The sequence below is a fragment of the Mobula birostris genome, chromosome 2, assembly GCF_030028105.1.
Source record: "Mobula birostris isolate sMobBir1 chromosome 2, sMobBir1.hap1, whole genome shotgun sequence".
NCBI lineage: Eukaryota > Metazoa > Chordata > Chondrichthyes > Myliobatiformes > Myliobatidae > Mobula > Mobula birostris.
Genome location: NC_092371.1, coordinates 221627768 through 221644629, shown reverse-complemented (window position 1 = coordinate 221644629; position 16862 = coordinate 221627768). Strand labels below are relative to the sequence as shown.

The window sequence follows — 16862 nt, the reverse complement described above, 5'->3', positions numbered from 1 at the left end:
CACTTGTGCTGGCAGATCGTTCCACACTTTCACGACCCTCTAAGTAAAAAAGTTGCCCCTTCTGTTCCCTTTAAGCCTCTCACCTTTCACCCTCAACCCAAGACCTCTGGTTGTAGTCCAACCTATTGTTAATATAAACAATGGTTCTTGAACACGTAATATAAGTTTGGAAAACTTCAACTTTAACATGAGTGAGACCACTGCTAAGCGAACACTAAATTTGTCAGGGATGCATTCTGATGAATGGAATATACAAGCCATCTCTGAGTCAAGAATGCCTGACCTTTGAACCCTACATATGAATGTTTTCCTATAACATTATTAAGTTCAGAATCAGAATCAGGTTTATTATCACCAGCATGTGTCGTGAAATTTGTTAACTTAGCAGCAGCAGTTCAATGCAATGCACAGAAGAAGAGAAAATAAATAAATAAATAAATAAATAGTAAATCAACTACAGTATATGTATATTGAATAGATTAAAACTCGTGCACACACAGGAATAATATACATTAAAAAAGTGAGGTAGTGTTCATGGGTTCAATGTCCATTTGGGAATCGGATGGCAGAGGGGAAGAAGCTGTTCCTGAATCACCCAGATGGTAACAGTGAGAAAGGAGCACGTCCTGGTTGCTGGAGGTCCTTAGTAATGGACGCTGCCATTCTGAGACACCACTCCTTGAAGACGTCCTGGGTACTTTGTAGGCTGGTACCCAAGATGGAGCCAGCTAAATTCACGACCCTCTGCAGCTTCTTTTGGTGCCGTGTAGTAGCCCCCGCCCCAATACCTGACAGTGATGCAGCCTGTCAGAATGCTGTCCCCGGTACATCTATAGAAGAAACATACATACATTCATTCCTGTGAATAGTAGAAGTGTTTTTTTCTCTCCTTTAGTCATAGACTCATAGAGAAATACAGCACAGAAAAAAACTCTTCGGCCCATCTAGTCCATGCTGAAACCAGTTGAACTGCCTACTCCCATTGACCTACACCAGGACCATAGCTGTCCATATCTCTACCATCCATGTACCTATCCAAACTTCCCTTGCATGTTGAAATCAATTTTGCATGCACCGCATGTGCTGGCAGCTCATTCCACACTCTCAGGACCCTCTGAGTGAAGAAGTTGCCCCTCCTGTTCCCTTAAACTTCTCACCTTTCACCCTTAAGCCATGAGCTCTTGTTGTAGTCCCTCTAACCTCAGAAGAAAAAGTCTGCTTGCATTTATAATCTCTATACCCTTCATAATTTTGTATACCTCCATCAAATCTCCTCTCAATTTTCTACATTCTAAAGAATACAGTTCTAACCTGTTCAATCTTTACTAATAGCTCAGGTCCTCCAGACCTGCAACATCCATGTAAATTTTCTCTGCACTCTTTCAACCTTGTTTACATCTTTTGTGTATGTAGGTAACCAAAACTGCACACAATACTCCAAATACATCCTCACAAACATCTTATACAACTTCAACATAACATCCCATCTTCCGTACGCAAGACATTGGTTTATGAAGGCCAATGTGCCAAAAGCTTTCTTTACAACCCTACCTACCTGTGACACCACTTTCAACTAATTACAGACAGATCCCTTTGTTCTATCACACTCCTCAGTATCCTACTGTTCACCATGTAAGACTTACCCTGGTTGGTCCAACTGAAGTGCAAAACCTCACACATCTGCATTAAGTTCCGCCTGACATTTGTCATCCCATTTTTCCAGCTGATGCAGATCCCACTGCAAGCCATGATAGCCTTCCTCACTGTCCACTACACCCCCAATTTTGGTGTCATCTGCAAATTTGCTTATCCAGTTCGCTACATTATCATCTAGATTATTGAAATAGATGACAAACAACAAAAGACCCAGCACTGATCCCTGCGGCACATCACTAGTCACAGGCCTCCAGCCAGTAAGGCAACCCTCAACTACCACCTTCTGGCTTCTCCCACAAAGCCAATGTCTAATCCTATTTACTACCTCACCCTAAATGCCGAGCGACACAACCTTCTTGACTAGCCTCCCATTTGGGACCTTGTCAAATGCCTTACCAAAGTCTATGTAGACAACATCCACTGCCTTGCCTTTATCCACTTTCCTGGTCACTTCATCCAAAAATTCTATAAGATTGGTTAGACATGACCTACCACACACAAAGGCATGCTGATTATCCTTAATCAGACCTTGTCTATCCAAATAATTAATATATCCAGTCCCTTGGAATACCTTGCAATAACTTTCCCACAACAGATGTCAGACCCACCATCCTATAATTTCCTGGTTTCTGTTTAGAGTCTTTTTTAAAGAACGGAACAACATTGGGTATCCCCAATCCTCTGGTACCTCTCCTGTTGCTAAGGATGATTTACATATTTTTGCTAGGGTCTGGCAATTTCTGCACTTGCCTCCTATAGGGTCCGCGGGAACACCTTGTCAGGCCCTGGGGAGTATCTACCCTGATTTTCCTCAGGGTAGCAAATACCTCCTCCTCTGTAATCTCTACAGGGTCCATAAAGTTGATATCTTTTTGCCTCACTTCTATAGACTCTGTGTCCATCTCCCAAGTAAAGACAGATGCAAAGAATGCACTTAAGATCTCCTCTATCTGTTTTGGCTCCACACATGGATTACCATTCTGGTCTTCCAGAGGAACATTTTTGTCCCTAGGGATCCATTTGCTTAACATACCTGTAGAATCCCTTAATATTCTCCTTCACCTTGTCTGCTAGAGTAACTTCATGCCATCTTTTAGCCTTCCTGATTTCTTTCTGAAAGTTCTCTTGCTTTTCATGTACACCATATGTACCTCATTTGTTCCTACTTGCCTATACCTGCTGTGCATCTCCTTTTTTACTCTTAACCAGGGTCTCAATATCTCTTGAAAACCAACACTGGTTACCTTCACCTCTTATTCTGATAGGTACATGCAAGCTTTCATTTTGGAAGGCCTCTCACTTTCCAAGTACGCCTTTGCCAGAGAACAAGCTGTCCCAATCCACACTTGCCAGATCATTTCTGATACCATCATCATTGACTTTTCTCCAATTTAGAATCTCAATTTAGAACAGCTCTGAAGAATCTGTACTTCTCTCTTCTACTAAAGTCTAGAACCATCTCTTTCTGTCAAGGCACATCAAATGGTGCCCAGAAATGAACTGATATGTCTCCAACCAAACATCGATATAATGATTGTTTTGTGTTACAAATGAACAGAAAACATCTTACCTACAAACTATTGTTACAGCTGAATCAACATCCATAAATATTTTGATTTGATACAACACTTGTTATCCTCAGTTTATGATCAACTTTAAATAGATATCTTACAGAAGAGTATATTTTGATTAGGAAGTCTAATAAAACAGATTCGAACAATAGTTGCTTCCGGTTTCATAGAAAGCTGATCCTAGATACTTTTACTCGTCTTGTTTGCTAATTTAGAAAATAATTGATAAACCATAACATGCAATCCCCAAAAACTCAGTCGTCTTTCCATCTTGCACATTTATAGTGCTAATAGTAAAACTGTTGGATCCTGATACTTTTGTGATCAAAAGGTCCTTTGGAAGTTAAGAATGAGGCATAGAACTTATTATTTAGGATTATTTTATTAAGTGTTACAAGAACAAAAAGCAAATAAGAAAAAGGACAGGAGAGAGAAAAAAACCAAAAAAAAAAACAAAGGAAAGAGTAGTAGTGGTTCTCTCAGACTCAGACTAGAGATAATATAAATCCTAATGTTAGCAAACCAATGTATAAAATAGCCAGATCCAAGTGGCGTGACATCTGCTACTGAAAACAAAGAAGTTTCTAGAAACCTACAGAAACATCTGTAACATAATTACTGAAAATTACATGTGTATGGGTAATTATATTAAATATAAGCAAACATAGGAAAACTAAACTAAAAGAAAAATAACAATTCCACAGCCAAATCCAACAGTGCCATGGTAATAGCTTTTCAAGTAAGAAATTATTTATTCTTTAGTCAACTAATAAAAGTTTAAGGGGAACATGAAGGAAAACTTCTTCACTCAGAGCATCATGAGAGTGTGGAACAAGCTGCCAGCACAAGTGGTACATACGAGCTCGATTTCAATGATTAAGAGAAGTTTCGATAGATACATGGATGGTGGGGTACGGAGGGCTATGGTTCCAATGCAGGTCAATTAGTGTAGGCAGTTCAAATGGTTCAGCATGCACTAGATGGGCTGAAAGGCTGTTTCTGTACTGTACTTTTCTATGACTCTATGACCTTTTTCCAGATCCTGAATTATATTTCTGACTAGTAGAAGTCCAAGTTGTCCATAAAGTCTATGTCAACTCTCAGGGCAATCCCATCAATCCCATTTTCCCATAGGCTACAGGGAAGTAATGTGTTCAACTCTGTCTAGATTCTCCTACTACTACGTACGTACAGTACAGCTAATTTGCAGTATCCTGTTAGTCTACCAAGGAAGAAACATATATGTAGCTTATGTCTAAGATGTTGGATAAGCCTTGCATATAATCAAAGATATTGTAGATTTGTAAAGTTTTCAGTGGAATACACAAAAGCAGTGCATTCAATGAAGTGCAATCTATTCCTTCTTTACTTTAGTACTCTTTATATAAAAGAGTACTAAAATGTACAGGGAAAGATTCCGATATCACAATACCTTGCTGTATTTCCCAAATAATTTAAGAATTATATGCCACATTTTGTCATGGGGTAGTATGTTACATTTTATGTTGGCAATTTTACAGTGCTTGGAACAAGTTATTATCCTGTTGTTCTGAAATGTTCTCTCAATCCTTCTCAATAAATTGTAAGTTGTTTTAGCATGATGAAAACTGAGTTCCAGAAATTTGTATTTTTACGCCTGCATACAATCATACTGTCAAAACACAACGGAACCATAAGTTTTAGATTTTCTTTTTGTCCAATGACTACAGGGATTTTCCTTCCCCCCTAATGTCGGACTTTCACTTGGAACACCAGGCGACCCCACATATGTGATGATGGAAGTGCATTATGATAACCCGAGCTTTCAGGAAGGTAGGAGCATTTGCTGTTTAGTGTCTATCTGAATTAAATGTCTATCTGAGTGAATGTCTGGCTGAATTAAACACTGAATGTTGCAAAGAATGTTTTACTCCTCCATGTGTTCTGATTTTCAGTAGTTACAAAATGAAACCACTTTAAGGACTTAGGAACCTTACTATATATGTGTCTCTAGACTAAAACAGATTTCAACTATTACAATAGTATTCTGATTTACAGTTAATTACTGGAGGCGTTAATTATTTTCATTTACAGTATTTCCAGGTAAAAAAATGTAAATATCCATACTATTCTTAAAAAGGTTAATCAAAGTTAAGATTATAACATGATAAACAATGCTGAGTGCAATCTTACCTAATTTAGAATACTAAATAACAACACCAGAACTACAAAGAGTTCAACCCCTCCTTAACACCTTCCCTTATCACAAAGCAAAAATTAGTTTCACTTCAGTCCAAATACATGTATAATAAGTTTGATTCTGTTTCAGAAACTTGAAGCTGGTCTGCGCATACACCACAAACACCATCTGTCACATCTCACCACATTTTAACAACAAATATGCAAGTATATACTAAGTAATCCAATATATTGTATGCCAATACATTTGGAAAGTTATGTGAGCAATCTGTCCAGAAGACTGAGATCATAATTTGCTATAACAATCAGAAATTGGATGCCTCTGGGTTAGCTCTTAGCTTCAGAGTATGAAATAGTTTTCAATACCTGCAAAACAATCTTCATCACTGAGTGCAATAAAGGGAAACTCAATTAAATTAATCAAGTAAAAAGTGAAAAAAGATCTAATGCTTTCTGGACGTATGTGACGAATAAACTCTTCTCGGCTTCCACGTTGTCATTGACCTGCATAAACAGGGATTTGAGCTTGCTTACAGGTTAGATGGATTAGTCAAGTATTTCTTCAGGATCCTGGCAATCCTTCCAGAAACAGTGGAAATATAGGGAAGGCAGGAGGCAGCGATGGGTTCCTCCTCAATGTGAGTTTTCCCAGTTTTTCGATCGACCATTTTCAGGGCCCAATTAATCTCCTTCACCTTGTAGCCATTTTGTAGGAACATCGTGCTTAATAAACATTTCCTCATGGAGACTGTCCAGGTCTGAAATAGTTTTCACACAGTTAACCAAAGTGGAAAGAACTACTCTATGTTGGAAGGCATGATGGTGACTGTTATTGTTGAGATATAAGTCCCTATGAGTGGGCTTTCGATAGATGCCATGCCAGAGACTACCATCTGGTTTCCATTGTATTAGAATGTCCAAGAGTGGGAGCCAACCATTCTTCTCCACCACCACCATAAATTGAATGTTTAGATGTATGCTGGTCAGATGGTTGTGGAACTGTTGGTATACCTGGAGTCCATGAGGCCACACAATGAAGGTGTCATCGACATACCTAAAGAAGCATTTGGGGTGCTGCAGGCACTCCAACAATCTAAGAACTAAACAAACTCAGAAGGGCCGAGGAAAATCCAGGAAACCTAACAATGAGGACTAACCGATCAGGAGGGATAGACAATGGGGTTATATATACCACCAGACCTGACGTGCCTAGACACCATCCCTGAAGAAGATGGCAGAGATTGTCGTCGAAATGTTGGTTAAAATTGACACCCATACCCAGCTGGAAGCTCAAGAAGAGTTTAACCAATTATCAAAAATTCTGAATGTTTAAAAACTTGCCAAATCCATATTTCTACCCATAAACAATGTTCATATCAAATATCTTTCTACTCTTAAAACAGTAATATGAATATCAAATATAAAGAAACCACCTCTCATAAAATCTCACATTTGTAGTCCTTGAGTCGCAAACAGTTAAACTGCTGCTTGCTTCAAGTGACAGAATTTTGGCAGTCTAATACTTCTAGAGATCAGACTGGTAGTCTACGCATGGAGCTGAGAGAGGTGGGGGGAGATCTCAAATGGACTTTTTACATCTGTGTTTACTCAGGAGATGAAGTCTATAGAAGTGAGACAAAACAGTAGCAAAGTCATGGACGTATACAGATTACAGAGGAGGGGTAACGTTAAGGTAGATGAATCCCCAGGGCCTGACAAGGTGTTCCCTTGAACCCTGTCGGAGGCAAGTGCAGAAATTGCAGAGATCCTAACAAAGAGGTTGAGGTGTCAGATTGGAGGAAAGCTACTATTGTTCCATTGTTTTAGAAAGGCTCTAAGAATAAGCCAGGAAATTGGCTTTGTGGGAGAAGCCAGAGAGTGGTAGTAGATAGTTGTCTGTCTGACTGGAGGCCTGTGACTAGTAGTGTGCCGCAGAGATCGATACTGGGTCTATTATTATTTGCCATCTATGTATATCAACAACCTTTATGAAAATGTGGTAAATTGGATAAGCAAATTTGTGATGACATCAAAACCGAGGGTGTAGAGGACAGCGAGGAAGACTATTAAAACTTTCAGCAAGATCTTGACCAGCTGCAAAAATGGACTGATAAATGGCAGATGGAATTTAATGCAGACAAATTTAAGGTGTTGCACTTTGGGGGGACCAACCAGGGCAATTCTTACACAATGAATAGTGGGCACTGAGGTGTGTGTTATTACAAAGGGATCTGGAAATACAGATCTATAATTCATTGAAAGTTTATCACAGGTAAATAGAGTCACATATTATCCGTTGGCACATTATCCTTCATAAATCAGTGTATTGACTACATGGGTTGGGATGTTATGTTGAAATTGTATAAAATGTTGGCGAAGTGTAACTTGGAGCATTGTGTGCGGTTTTGGTCACCTACTTACAGGAAAGATGTAAGTAAGATTGAAAGAGTGCAGAGGAAATTTACAAGGACATTTCCAGAACTTTTAAGGACCTGAGTTATAGAGAAAAGTTGGAATAGATGAGGATTTTATTCCTTGGAACGTATGAAAATTGAAGGGAAGTTTGATAGAGGTATACAAAATTATGAGGGGATTGGGTAGTGTAAATGTAAGCAGCTTTTGCCACAGAGGTTGGGTGAGACTACAATTAGGGGTCATGGGTTAAGTGTGAAAGGTGAAACGTTTAAGGGGAACAGGAGGGGGATCTTCTTCACTCAGAGAGTGGTGGGAGTATGGAACGAGCTGCCAGTGCAAGTGCTGGGTGTGGGTTCGATTTCAACTTTTAAGAGGAATTTGGATATGTACGTGGATGGGAGGGCTATTGCCTGGGTGCAGGGCATGTTAATGGCTTGGCATGGACTAGATGTGCTGAAGGGCCTTTTCTGTGCTGTGACTCTGATTCTAACTTAATTTATCCTGCTCAAGTGCACGGACACTTTATACCTATGATAGTCTGCCTATCGGATCCCACTGTTTTAAACAACTCTTTGTTTTAATGCTGTTTTCCTCTCCCACTGTGCACCTTGTGTTTCCTTGGTAATTCCTCAGCCTGGGCAGCATATGCTCTAAATTAGTGGAACAATGTCTACAGTTTATATAAACCTTAATGACTCATGACTTGGCCAGGCCGCCTTCATTCATTTGTTTGGGCAAAGTGAATTCAAAGTTTTGTTTTGGGATTTATTACCCAAGAGGAAATTGTAGTGTTTAAACTGCATAAAACAATTCTAATGCCTTCATTATCATCAGTTTGTGGGTTTGGTTACGGATTATTTTAAGACTTTCAGGTAGTTCTTGTTTATGTACAAAATATAATTCGTCACTAATCAATGATTAAATAAGCAGCTCACTAGTTATTTGTAAATCTTGATTCTTCTTATGTCATCTCTCCTTGTTTTGGGCAAAAGAAGTAGTGAGCATTTTGTTCCAATTATATTTGGGCCTCCCTTTCAGTTCTTTGATAAAATTATTTCTGAGCCTCACTGGCACGCAAAAATGTTTTTGATGTTAATTTTACTTTTTGAATGTGGCCTAGGATTTAGTGGTATTTTTGTGCGAGCACATGAAAACCGATCAGTGCACATACCGTGGAAACAGGATTTGTTTTTCTAGATCCAGACTTGAAGAGTATGCTCATGAATAAAAGCTGGAGTTGGTTCGGCAAGACATTGTGGGGCAAAGAGCCCATTCCTTTGTTGTACTAGTCGATGTTTTATGTTTTTGTCTAACTGGCCACAGGCTCAACAGGTCTGCACCAACTTTCCATCAAAAACTTGGCTGGTTTGGTTGTAATCTCAGCTCTACATCCTAACTACTGATGGTAATCTTTCACCTCCTAGCTCATCAAGAATATATCAGCTTCTTCCTAGAGATGCTCAACATCATCTGCAGGATTCCTGTTGTTAATGTTCAACAACTCTGCTTCTGTCACTTATTGTGGAAGAGCATTCCAGAAACTTATGGCACTCTGAGGGAGGAAAAAAGTCACCTCCGAAATTATCGTTTTTAAACAATGACTCCTTGTTCTAGGTTCACCTACAAGAGGAATCTCCACCCTGTTAAAACCTACCCTGTATTTTCCAAGCTGGACTCTATTTACCATGGTTTTTCCATCTCTTTTACTCTGTCTGTGTAACTTCCTACATACTCTGTTGTGCTTCCTAACTCCTTAAATTTGCAAGACATATAGGAATTTACAGCCCATGTTTCATCGAGATTAAAATCCACATTCAGTAATCTGTTTCATTTAAATTATCTGTTTTCTAGGATATTAATATAAAGTGGCATTTCTATGTTAGCTTGGCTTCTATGTGCAGCAAAACCGAAGACTCAATAGAGCTATTTGGAGATCACCACTTGTCCCATTCTATGTTCATAGTACATTCCTTGTTTCTCAGCTATTTTTCTTCTGGCTTCCAAACAATTATCAATGTGGCAGAAGATTAGCATGGTTAAATTATCACTTTTTTTTCTTGTATGAACTTTGTCAAGTAACTTCCTAGTATACCTCTGTAGTTTCATCCCATCCACTATCCTTGTGACCTTCTTAAATTGTTAATTATCAGATACGGTTTTACCTTCAGAAATCTATTGGTGCCACTCAGATACTAACCTTGCAGCAGCCAAAATAATCTTTGAAGGTGATAAAAATCTTAAATCCAATTCTCTGTGAAAAACAAGGTCAGCAGAGCTTAACAATAATGATGGGCAATGTGAACCAGGTGAAAATAGGGATTTTTGACTCAGTATTACTTGATGATGTCCATATGAATAGCGAACTTGAAAAACAAGACAAGGGTGTGGGAGTCTATTAATAAAACATTAGAAACCTGATTAAAGATGAGAAGGCTGAGAAGAAATGTTCATATGAGGGCATGGGATTCTTTAGTTGTGTTATAAAGCGTGGGGCTGTTCAGGTCATGTAGTTTGTAGCTTTGTTCTGATAGTATGCACAAAATGAGGATATTGAGTGTGTGCTGTTACGTACCCCGTAACTGGGTTGCCAAACCAGCAGAAATGGATCACTCAGTTGGAGTCTGGATTACTAGAACTAAGAAAGTTTTATTAAAGAAACAAGCAACACAGTACTCTAATCAAAAGGATAATGAATGCAACAGTTCAGCAATGATAAACACACATGTACACAGAATTAAGATAACAGGATCAATCAAGCTCTATCGTTGTCTAGGAGTAAATGACCAGTTTCAATGTGACGCAAAGTTCAGTTCAGTTCGCAGTAATCGCTGCCGTGGGAGATGGACAATGGGGGGAAGGAGAGAGCGAGCAAAACGAATGAATATTCAAATGGCTTCCAACACAGACCTTCGCAGTCAGCTTTCGGGCGAGCCCTTTGTGATGTCATCTGAGGTCACCGACCGTGACCCCTCTGTTTTCAGATACGATCGTTTCTCTGCGGTGAACCTGGCAACCAGGCAAGGGCGGACACACACCAGGTTCCCGCCGATCGTGCCTTTCCACCCTGAGCGTCTATGGCTTGATCCGCGACCAGCTGTCCAAAACTTCCCACCGACTTGTGGGAGACGCACCGCTTCCAGGGTCTCGTTACCTCGGGGTGTCGTGTGTGTCTTGCCTTAGCGAAACTGTCCCTTTTTATCCCCCTGCTGGGGTATCGCCTGTCCATCACTTCAAACAGTTCAGGGTTCAAAGGGGGAGCCGATCTTGACAGCTCTCCTTCCGTTACTCTCTCCCGTCCCTTCATTAACATCTCCAAGTGCTGCTCCATTGTTTTCCTTATCTCTCTTTCTCCTGAAGACAGGTGGCAGACCAACTGCTGATCCCACTGGTGCCAGCCCAGGCCAGCTAACATCTTAATCTATGTGTATTCTCGTCACAGTGCAACCTGGCATAAGTGTTGCAGTGAAAGGAACACATCTTTTATACATGGTGGTATCAACCAGTTACATGTCAACATTTGCCCATCCATGATGCAGCCTCTAATATTTGACATTTCAGCTTCTGTTTGTTCTCATCCCAAAATATTAACCATTTATTCCTCTCCGTAGATGCCACCTGACCTGCAGAGTTCCTTTAGCATTTTGTGTATGTTACTCTGGATCCAACCAGCAGACCTAACCTCAGATATCAGCCATGAAAGCTGAGGTTGTTGGATACCATTGCTCACAGAGGTGTTGGGGTTAGCTACAAACTCCTGTAATTCAAGACGTTCAGTCCAAAGTAACAGATGCACAGATGCATAGGCACACGGACACAAAATTCTGGAGGAACTCAACAGGTCAGGCAACATCTCTGGAACATAAACAGTTGACAGTTCAGGCTGATGCCCTTAATCAGAAATGGAAAAGAAGGGTGGAATATCAGAATAAGAAGGTGGAAGGTGGGGAAGGAGTAAAGCTGGCAGATGTCAGGTGATAAACATGAGAGATTCTGCAGAAGCAAGAAATCCAGCATAACACACAAATGCTGGAAGAACTCAGTTCACTCTTCTACCTAGAAGGATCTAAAAAGCATGGATTGGGACAGGTTGTTCTCTGACAAAAATGTGATTGGTAGGTGGGAAGCCTTCAAAGGGGAAATTTTGAGAGTGCAGAGTTTGTATGTTCCTGTCAGGATTAAAGGCAAATTGAATAGGAATAAGGAACCTTGGTTCTCAAGGGATATTGCAACTCTGATAAAGAAGAAGAGGGAGTTGTATGAAATGTATAGGAAACAGGGAGTAAATCAGGTGCTTGAGGAGTATAAGAAGTGCAAGAAAATACTTAAGAAAGTAATCAGGAGGGCTAAAAGAAGACATGAGGTTGCCTTGGCAGTCAAGGTGAAGGATAATCCAAAGAGCTTTTACAGGTATATTAAGTGAAAAAGGATTGTAAGGGATAAAATTGGTCCTCTTGAAGATCAGAGTGGTCGGCTATGTGCAGAACCAAAGGAAATGGGGGAGATCTTAAATAGGTTTTTTTGCGTCTGTATTTACTAAGGAAACTGGCATGAAGTCTATGGAATTGAGGGAATCAAGTAGTGAGATCATGGAAACTGTACAGATTGAAAAGGAGGAGGTGCTTGCTGTCTTGAGGAAAATTAAAGTGGATAAATCCCCGGGACCTGACAGAGTGTTCTCTCAGACCTTGAAGGAGACTAGTGTTGAAATTCTGGGGGCCCTGGCAGAAATATTTAAAATGTTGCTGTCTACGGGTGAGGTCCCTGAGGATTGGAGAGTGGCTCATGTTGTTCCGTTGCTTAAAAAAGGATTGAAAAGTAATCCAGGAAATTATAGGCCGGTGAGTTTAATGTCGGTAGTAGGTAAGTTATTGGAGGGAGTACTAAGAAACAGAATCTACAAGCATTTGGATAGACAGGGACTTATTAGGGAGCGTCAACATGGCTTTGTGCGTGGCAGGTCATGTTTGACCAATCTATTGGAGTTTTTCGAAGAGGTTACCAGGAAAGTGGATGAAGGGAAGGCAGTGGATATTGTCTACATGGATTTCAGTAAGGCCTTTGACAAGGTCCCGCATGGGAGGCTAGTTAGGAAAATTCAGTCGCTAGGTATACATGGAGAGGTGGTAAATTGGATTAAACATTGGCTCAATGGAAGAAGCCAAAGAGTGGTGGTAGAGAATTGCTTCTCTGAGTGGAGGCCTGTGACTAGTGGTGTGCCACAGGGATCATTGCTGGGTCCATTGTTATTTGTCATCTTTATCAATGATCTGGATGATAATGTGGTAAATTGGATCAGCAAATTTGCTGATGATACAAAGATTGGAGGTGTAGTAGACAGTGAGAAGGTTTTCAGAGCCTGCAGAGGGACTTGGACCAGCTGGAAAAATGGGCTGAAAAATGGCAGATGGAGTTTAATACAGACAAGTGTGAGGTATTGCACGTTGGAAGGACAAACCAAGGTAGAACATACAGGGTTAATGGTAAGGCACTGAGGAGTGCAGTAGAACAGAAGGATCTGGGAATACAGATACAAAATTCCCTAAAAGTGGTGTCACAGGTAGATAGGGTCGTAAGGAGAGCTTTTGGTACATTGGCCTTTATTAATCAAAGTATTGAGTATAAGAGCTGGAATGTTATGATGAGGTTGTATAAGGCATTGGTGAGGCCGAATCTGGAGTATTGTGTTCAGTTTTGGTCACCAAATTACAGGAAGGATATAAATAAGGTTGAAGGAGTGCAGAGAAGGTTTACAAGGATGTTGCCGGGACTTGAGAAACTCAGTTACAGAGAAAGGTTGAATAGGTTAGGACTTTATTCCCTGGAGCGTAGAAGAATGAGGGGAGATTTGATAGAGGTATATAAAATTATGATGGGTATTGATAGAGTGAATGCAAGCAGGCTTTTTCCACTGAGGCAAGGGGAGAAAAAAACCAGAGGGCATGGGTTAAGGGTGAGGGGGGAAAAGTTTAAAGGGAACATTAGGGGGGCTTCTTCACACAGAGAGTGGTGGGAGTATGGAATGAGCTGCCAGATGAGGTGGTAAATGCGGGTTCTTTTTTAACATTTAAGAATAAATTGGACAGATACATGGATGGGAGGTGTATGGAGGTATATGGTCCGTGTGCAGGTCAGTGGGACTAGGCAGTAATGGATCGGCACAGCCAAGAAGGGCCAAAAGGCCTGTTTCTGTGCTGTAGTTTCTATGGTTTCTATAGCCTTGTATCATCTGTGAACCCAGAAGATATTACATTTCAATTTCCTCATCCAAATCAAATAAGTATATTAAAAATTGTTGGGGCCACTGTATTGAACCCAATGGTACCCTACTTTTCCCAGCCTGTATTTATAAAATAAAACATTTGTTTATTCCTAAACACAAGAGATTCTGCAGATTCTGGAAGTCTAGATCTAGATACTAAATGCTTAAAGGTACCCCATGCAAGGCTTATTGAAAAAGTAACCAGGCATGGGATCCAAGGGAATATTGCTTTGTGGATCCAGAACTGGCTTGCCCACAGAAGACAAGGAGCGGTTGTAGATGGGTCATATTCTGCATGGAGGTTGGTGACCAGTGGTATTCTGGGACCCCTACTCTTCGTGATTTTTATAAGTGCCCTGGATGAGGAAGTGGAGGGATGGGTTAGTAAATTTGCTGATGGCACAAAGTTTGGGGGTGTGGTGGATAATGTGGAGGGCTGTCAGAGGTTACAGCAGGACATCGATAGGATGCAAAACTAGGATGAGAAGTGGAAGATGGGGTTCAACCCAGATAAGTGTGAGGTGGTTCATTTTGGTAGATCAAATATGATGGTAGAATATAGTATTAATGGTAAGACTCTTGGCGGTGTGGATGGTCAGAAGGATCTTGGGGTCCAAAGCCATAGGACACTCAAAGCTGCTGCTGCGCAGATTAACTCTGTGGTTAAGAAAGCATACAGTGCATTGGCTTTCATCAATCGTGAGACTGAGTTTAGGAGCCGAAAGGTAATGTTGCAGCTCTATAGGACCCTGGTCAGACCTCACTTGGAGTACTGTGCTCAGTTCTGGTCACCTCACTACAGGAAGGATGTGGAAACCATAGAAAGGGTGCAGAGAAGATTCACAAGGATGTTGCCTGGATTGGGGAGCATGCCTTATGAGAATAGGTTGAGTGAACTCGGCCTTTTCTCCTTGGAGTGATGGAGGATGAGAGATGACCTGATAGAGGTGTATAAGATGAGAGAGTCTTTTAAGAGACTCCTGGATAGGTACACAGAGCTTAGAAAAATAGAGGACTATGGGTAACCCTAGGTAATTTCTAAGGTAAGGGCATGTTTGGCACAGCTTTGTGGGCCGAAAAGCCTGTATTGTGCTGTAGGTTTTCTATATTTCATGTTCTAACTCAGCAGGTCAGACAGCATCTATGAAGCGGAACATATAGGTAACTTTTCAGGCCGAGACCCTTCATAAGGACTAGAAAGGAAGGACGAAGAAGGGAATGAGCAAAAAGGGAAGGGAGAGGTATCACTGGGAGAGAAATTCAATCCAGATTTAAGCATCATAAGGACCTTGTGCTGTCTCAAGTTAGCAGAAAGATTTGTATAATACTTTGTTCCTCCTATACATTTTAAATGAAGCTGGAACATACATGGTCTGGACTTGGTGCTAAAAGCAACCACATGGTACATATAGTCACCACTTGTACCTTTTATACACTACATTTCACTTAGGGCTCATCCATCTTCTTTACAACTGTAAGTAGTTTGTCTGATTACAAAATACCATTGGAGATATCCTTGGGTATTAGTGAATATGCAAACAAAATGATTTGCTTTTATCATTTGTAATCACATTCTTAAAATCTCTCTAATTAAAATGAGTATGATTCCTATCACACGCAGATTAGCTTTTCCAACCGGTCTGTGAATTTCCTCTGAACAGAGTTATTCTGTCAGGAGATAACTCCAACCTAAATGCACGTGTGCATGGCCTGTGTTGATAGGCTTGCATTAAGTGAATTGTGAATGAGTTTGTGGATAATTTCATTGCTGATTGACAGATTATTTCAAGGATAATTGATCAGTACAGTACTTTGGAATCAAAATACTTCATTCTTCACAAGGACCTAATTTTGGCGTCCAAAGTTTTCACACTGATGACACATTCTGAAAAGAAATTGCAGTTTAGAAATCTTATTTGAATGATCATGCATCTGGGATGCATATGTGCACTTTATCACTTCAAAAACATTTAAAAAATAATATTTATATTACCTAAATAGCATTTTAATAGTTTCAGAAAAATAATGTAATTGAATATTTATTGACAGTGTCTTGAGTCAAGTTTCTAATCGGTATTTAGATCTTCTTAAATTTGGACACATTTCCTCTGAAAGGCAATGGAATTTGCATAGTTAAAATGTTAATTGCATTGAACATAGATTACAATCAAATGTATGGCTCTTACTGGAATCACACTGACCCTTATAAAGAAGCGATTCTTTGAATAATTACAGCTATATAAGGTGTTTTCAGTTGCTGAAAGCAGTTCTATATACAGAAAGTATCATAATGGGAAATCTTCATGTCGATTTTCAATGCTCCATTAATACACTTGGTTAAGGAGATACTTTGTGTTAAAAACTGCTCTTCTTTCAGCTCTAGAAATATTGTTGATTGACCTAGATTTGATTGTTCTACTAGATCACCTTTGATCTGGTAGAACATGTCAGAAAATGATGGAAAGAAAGCATTTATGAGCATAGGAAACATTACTGGAAATAAAAAACCTCCAACGGCAGGTGGCTGGAAATTATGGCACAAACTGTGAGGTTCTCAAGAGTGAAGGTGAACATCTGGAAGTGGTGGTGCATGTCAGCACAAATGACGTGGGGAAGAAGAGGAAATAATCAGGTCAAGAGTAGATATGATATGGGTAAAGGGGGCGGGTTGTACCTTAATAAGCAGGGCACCAGCATTCTGGCAGGCAGGTTTGCCTCTGCAACACGGGTGTGTTTAAACTAAGTAGTGGGGGGGAGGGGACGAACTGGAAACATAAGGATGG

The 16862-nt window shown here is 40.2% G+C and overlaps 1 protein-coding gene across 1 annotated transcript in view; it reads left to right on the top strand.

Moving 5' to 3' along the window:
- The window catches only part of moxd1 (monooxygenase, DBH-like 1), a 96280-nt gene that overhangs the window by 57834 nt on the left and 21584 nt on the right, over positions 1–16862 (top strand). Inside the window, exon 6 of the mRNA XM_072251511.1 lies at positions 4937–5039. Coding sequence (XP_072107612.1) covers positions 4937–5039 — 103 coding nt within the window. The remainder of the gene's footprint in view (positions 1–4936; positions 5040–16862) is intronic.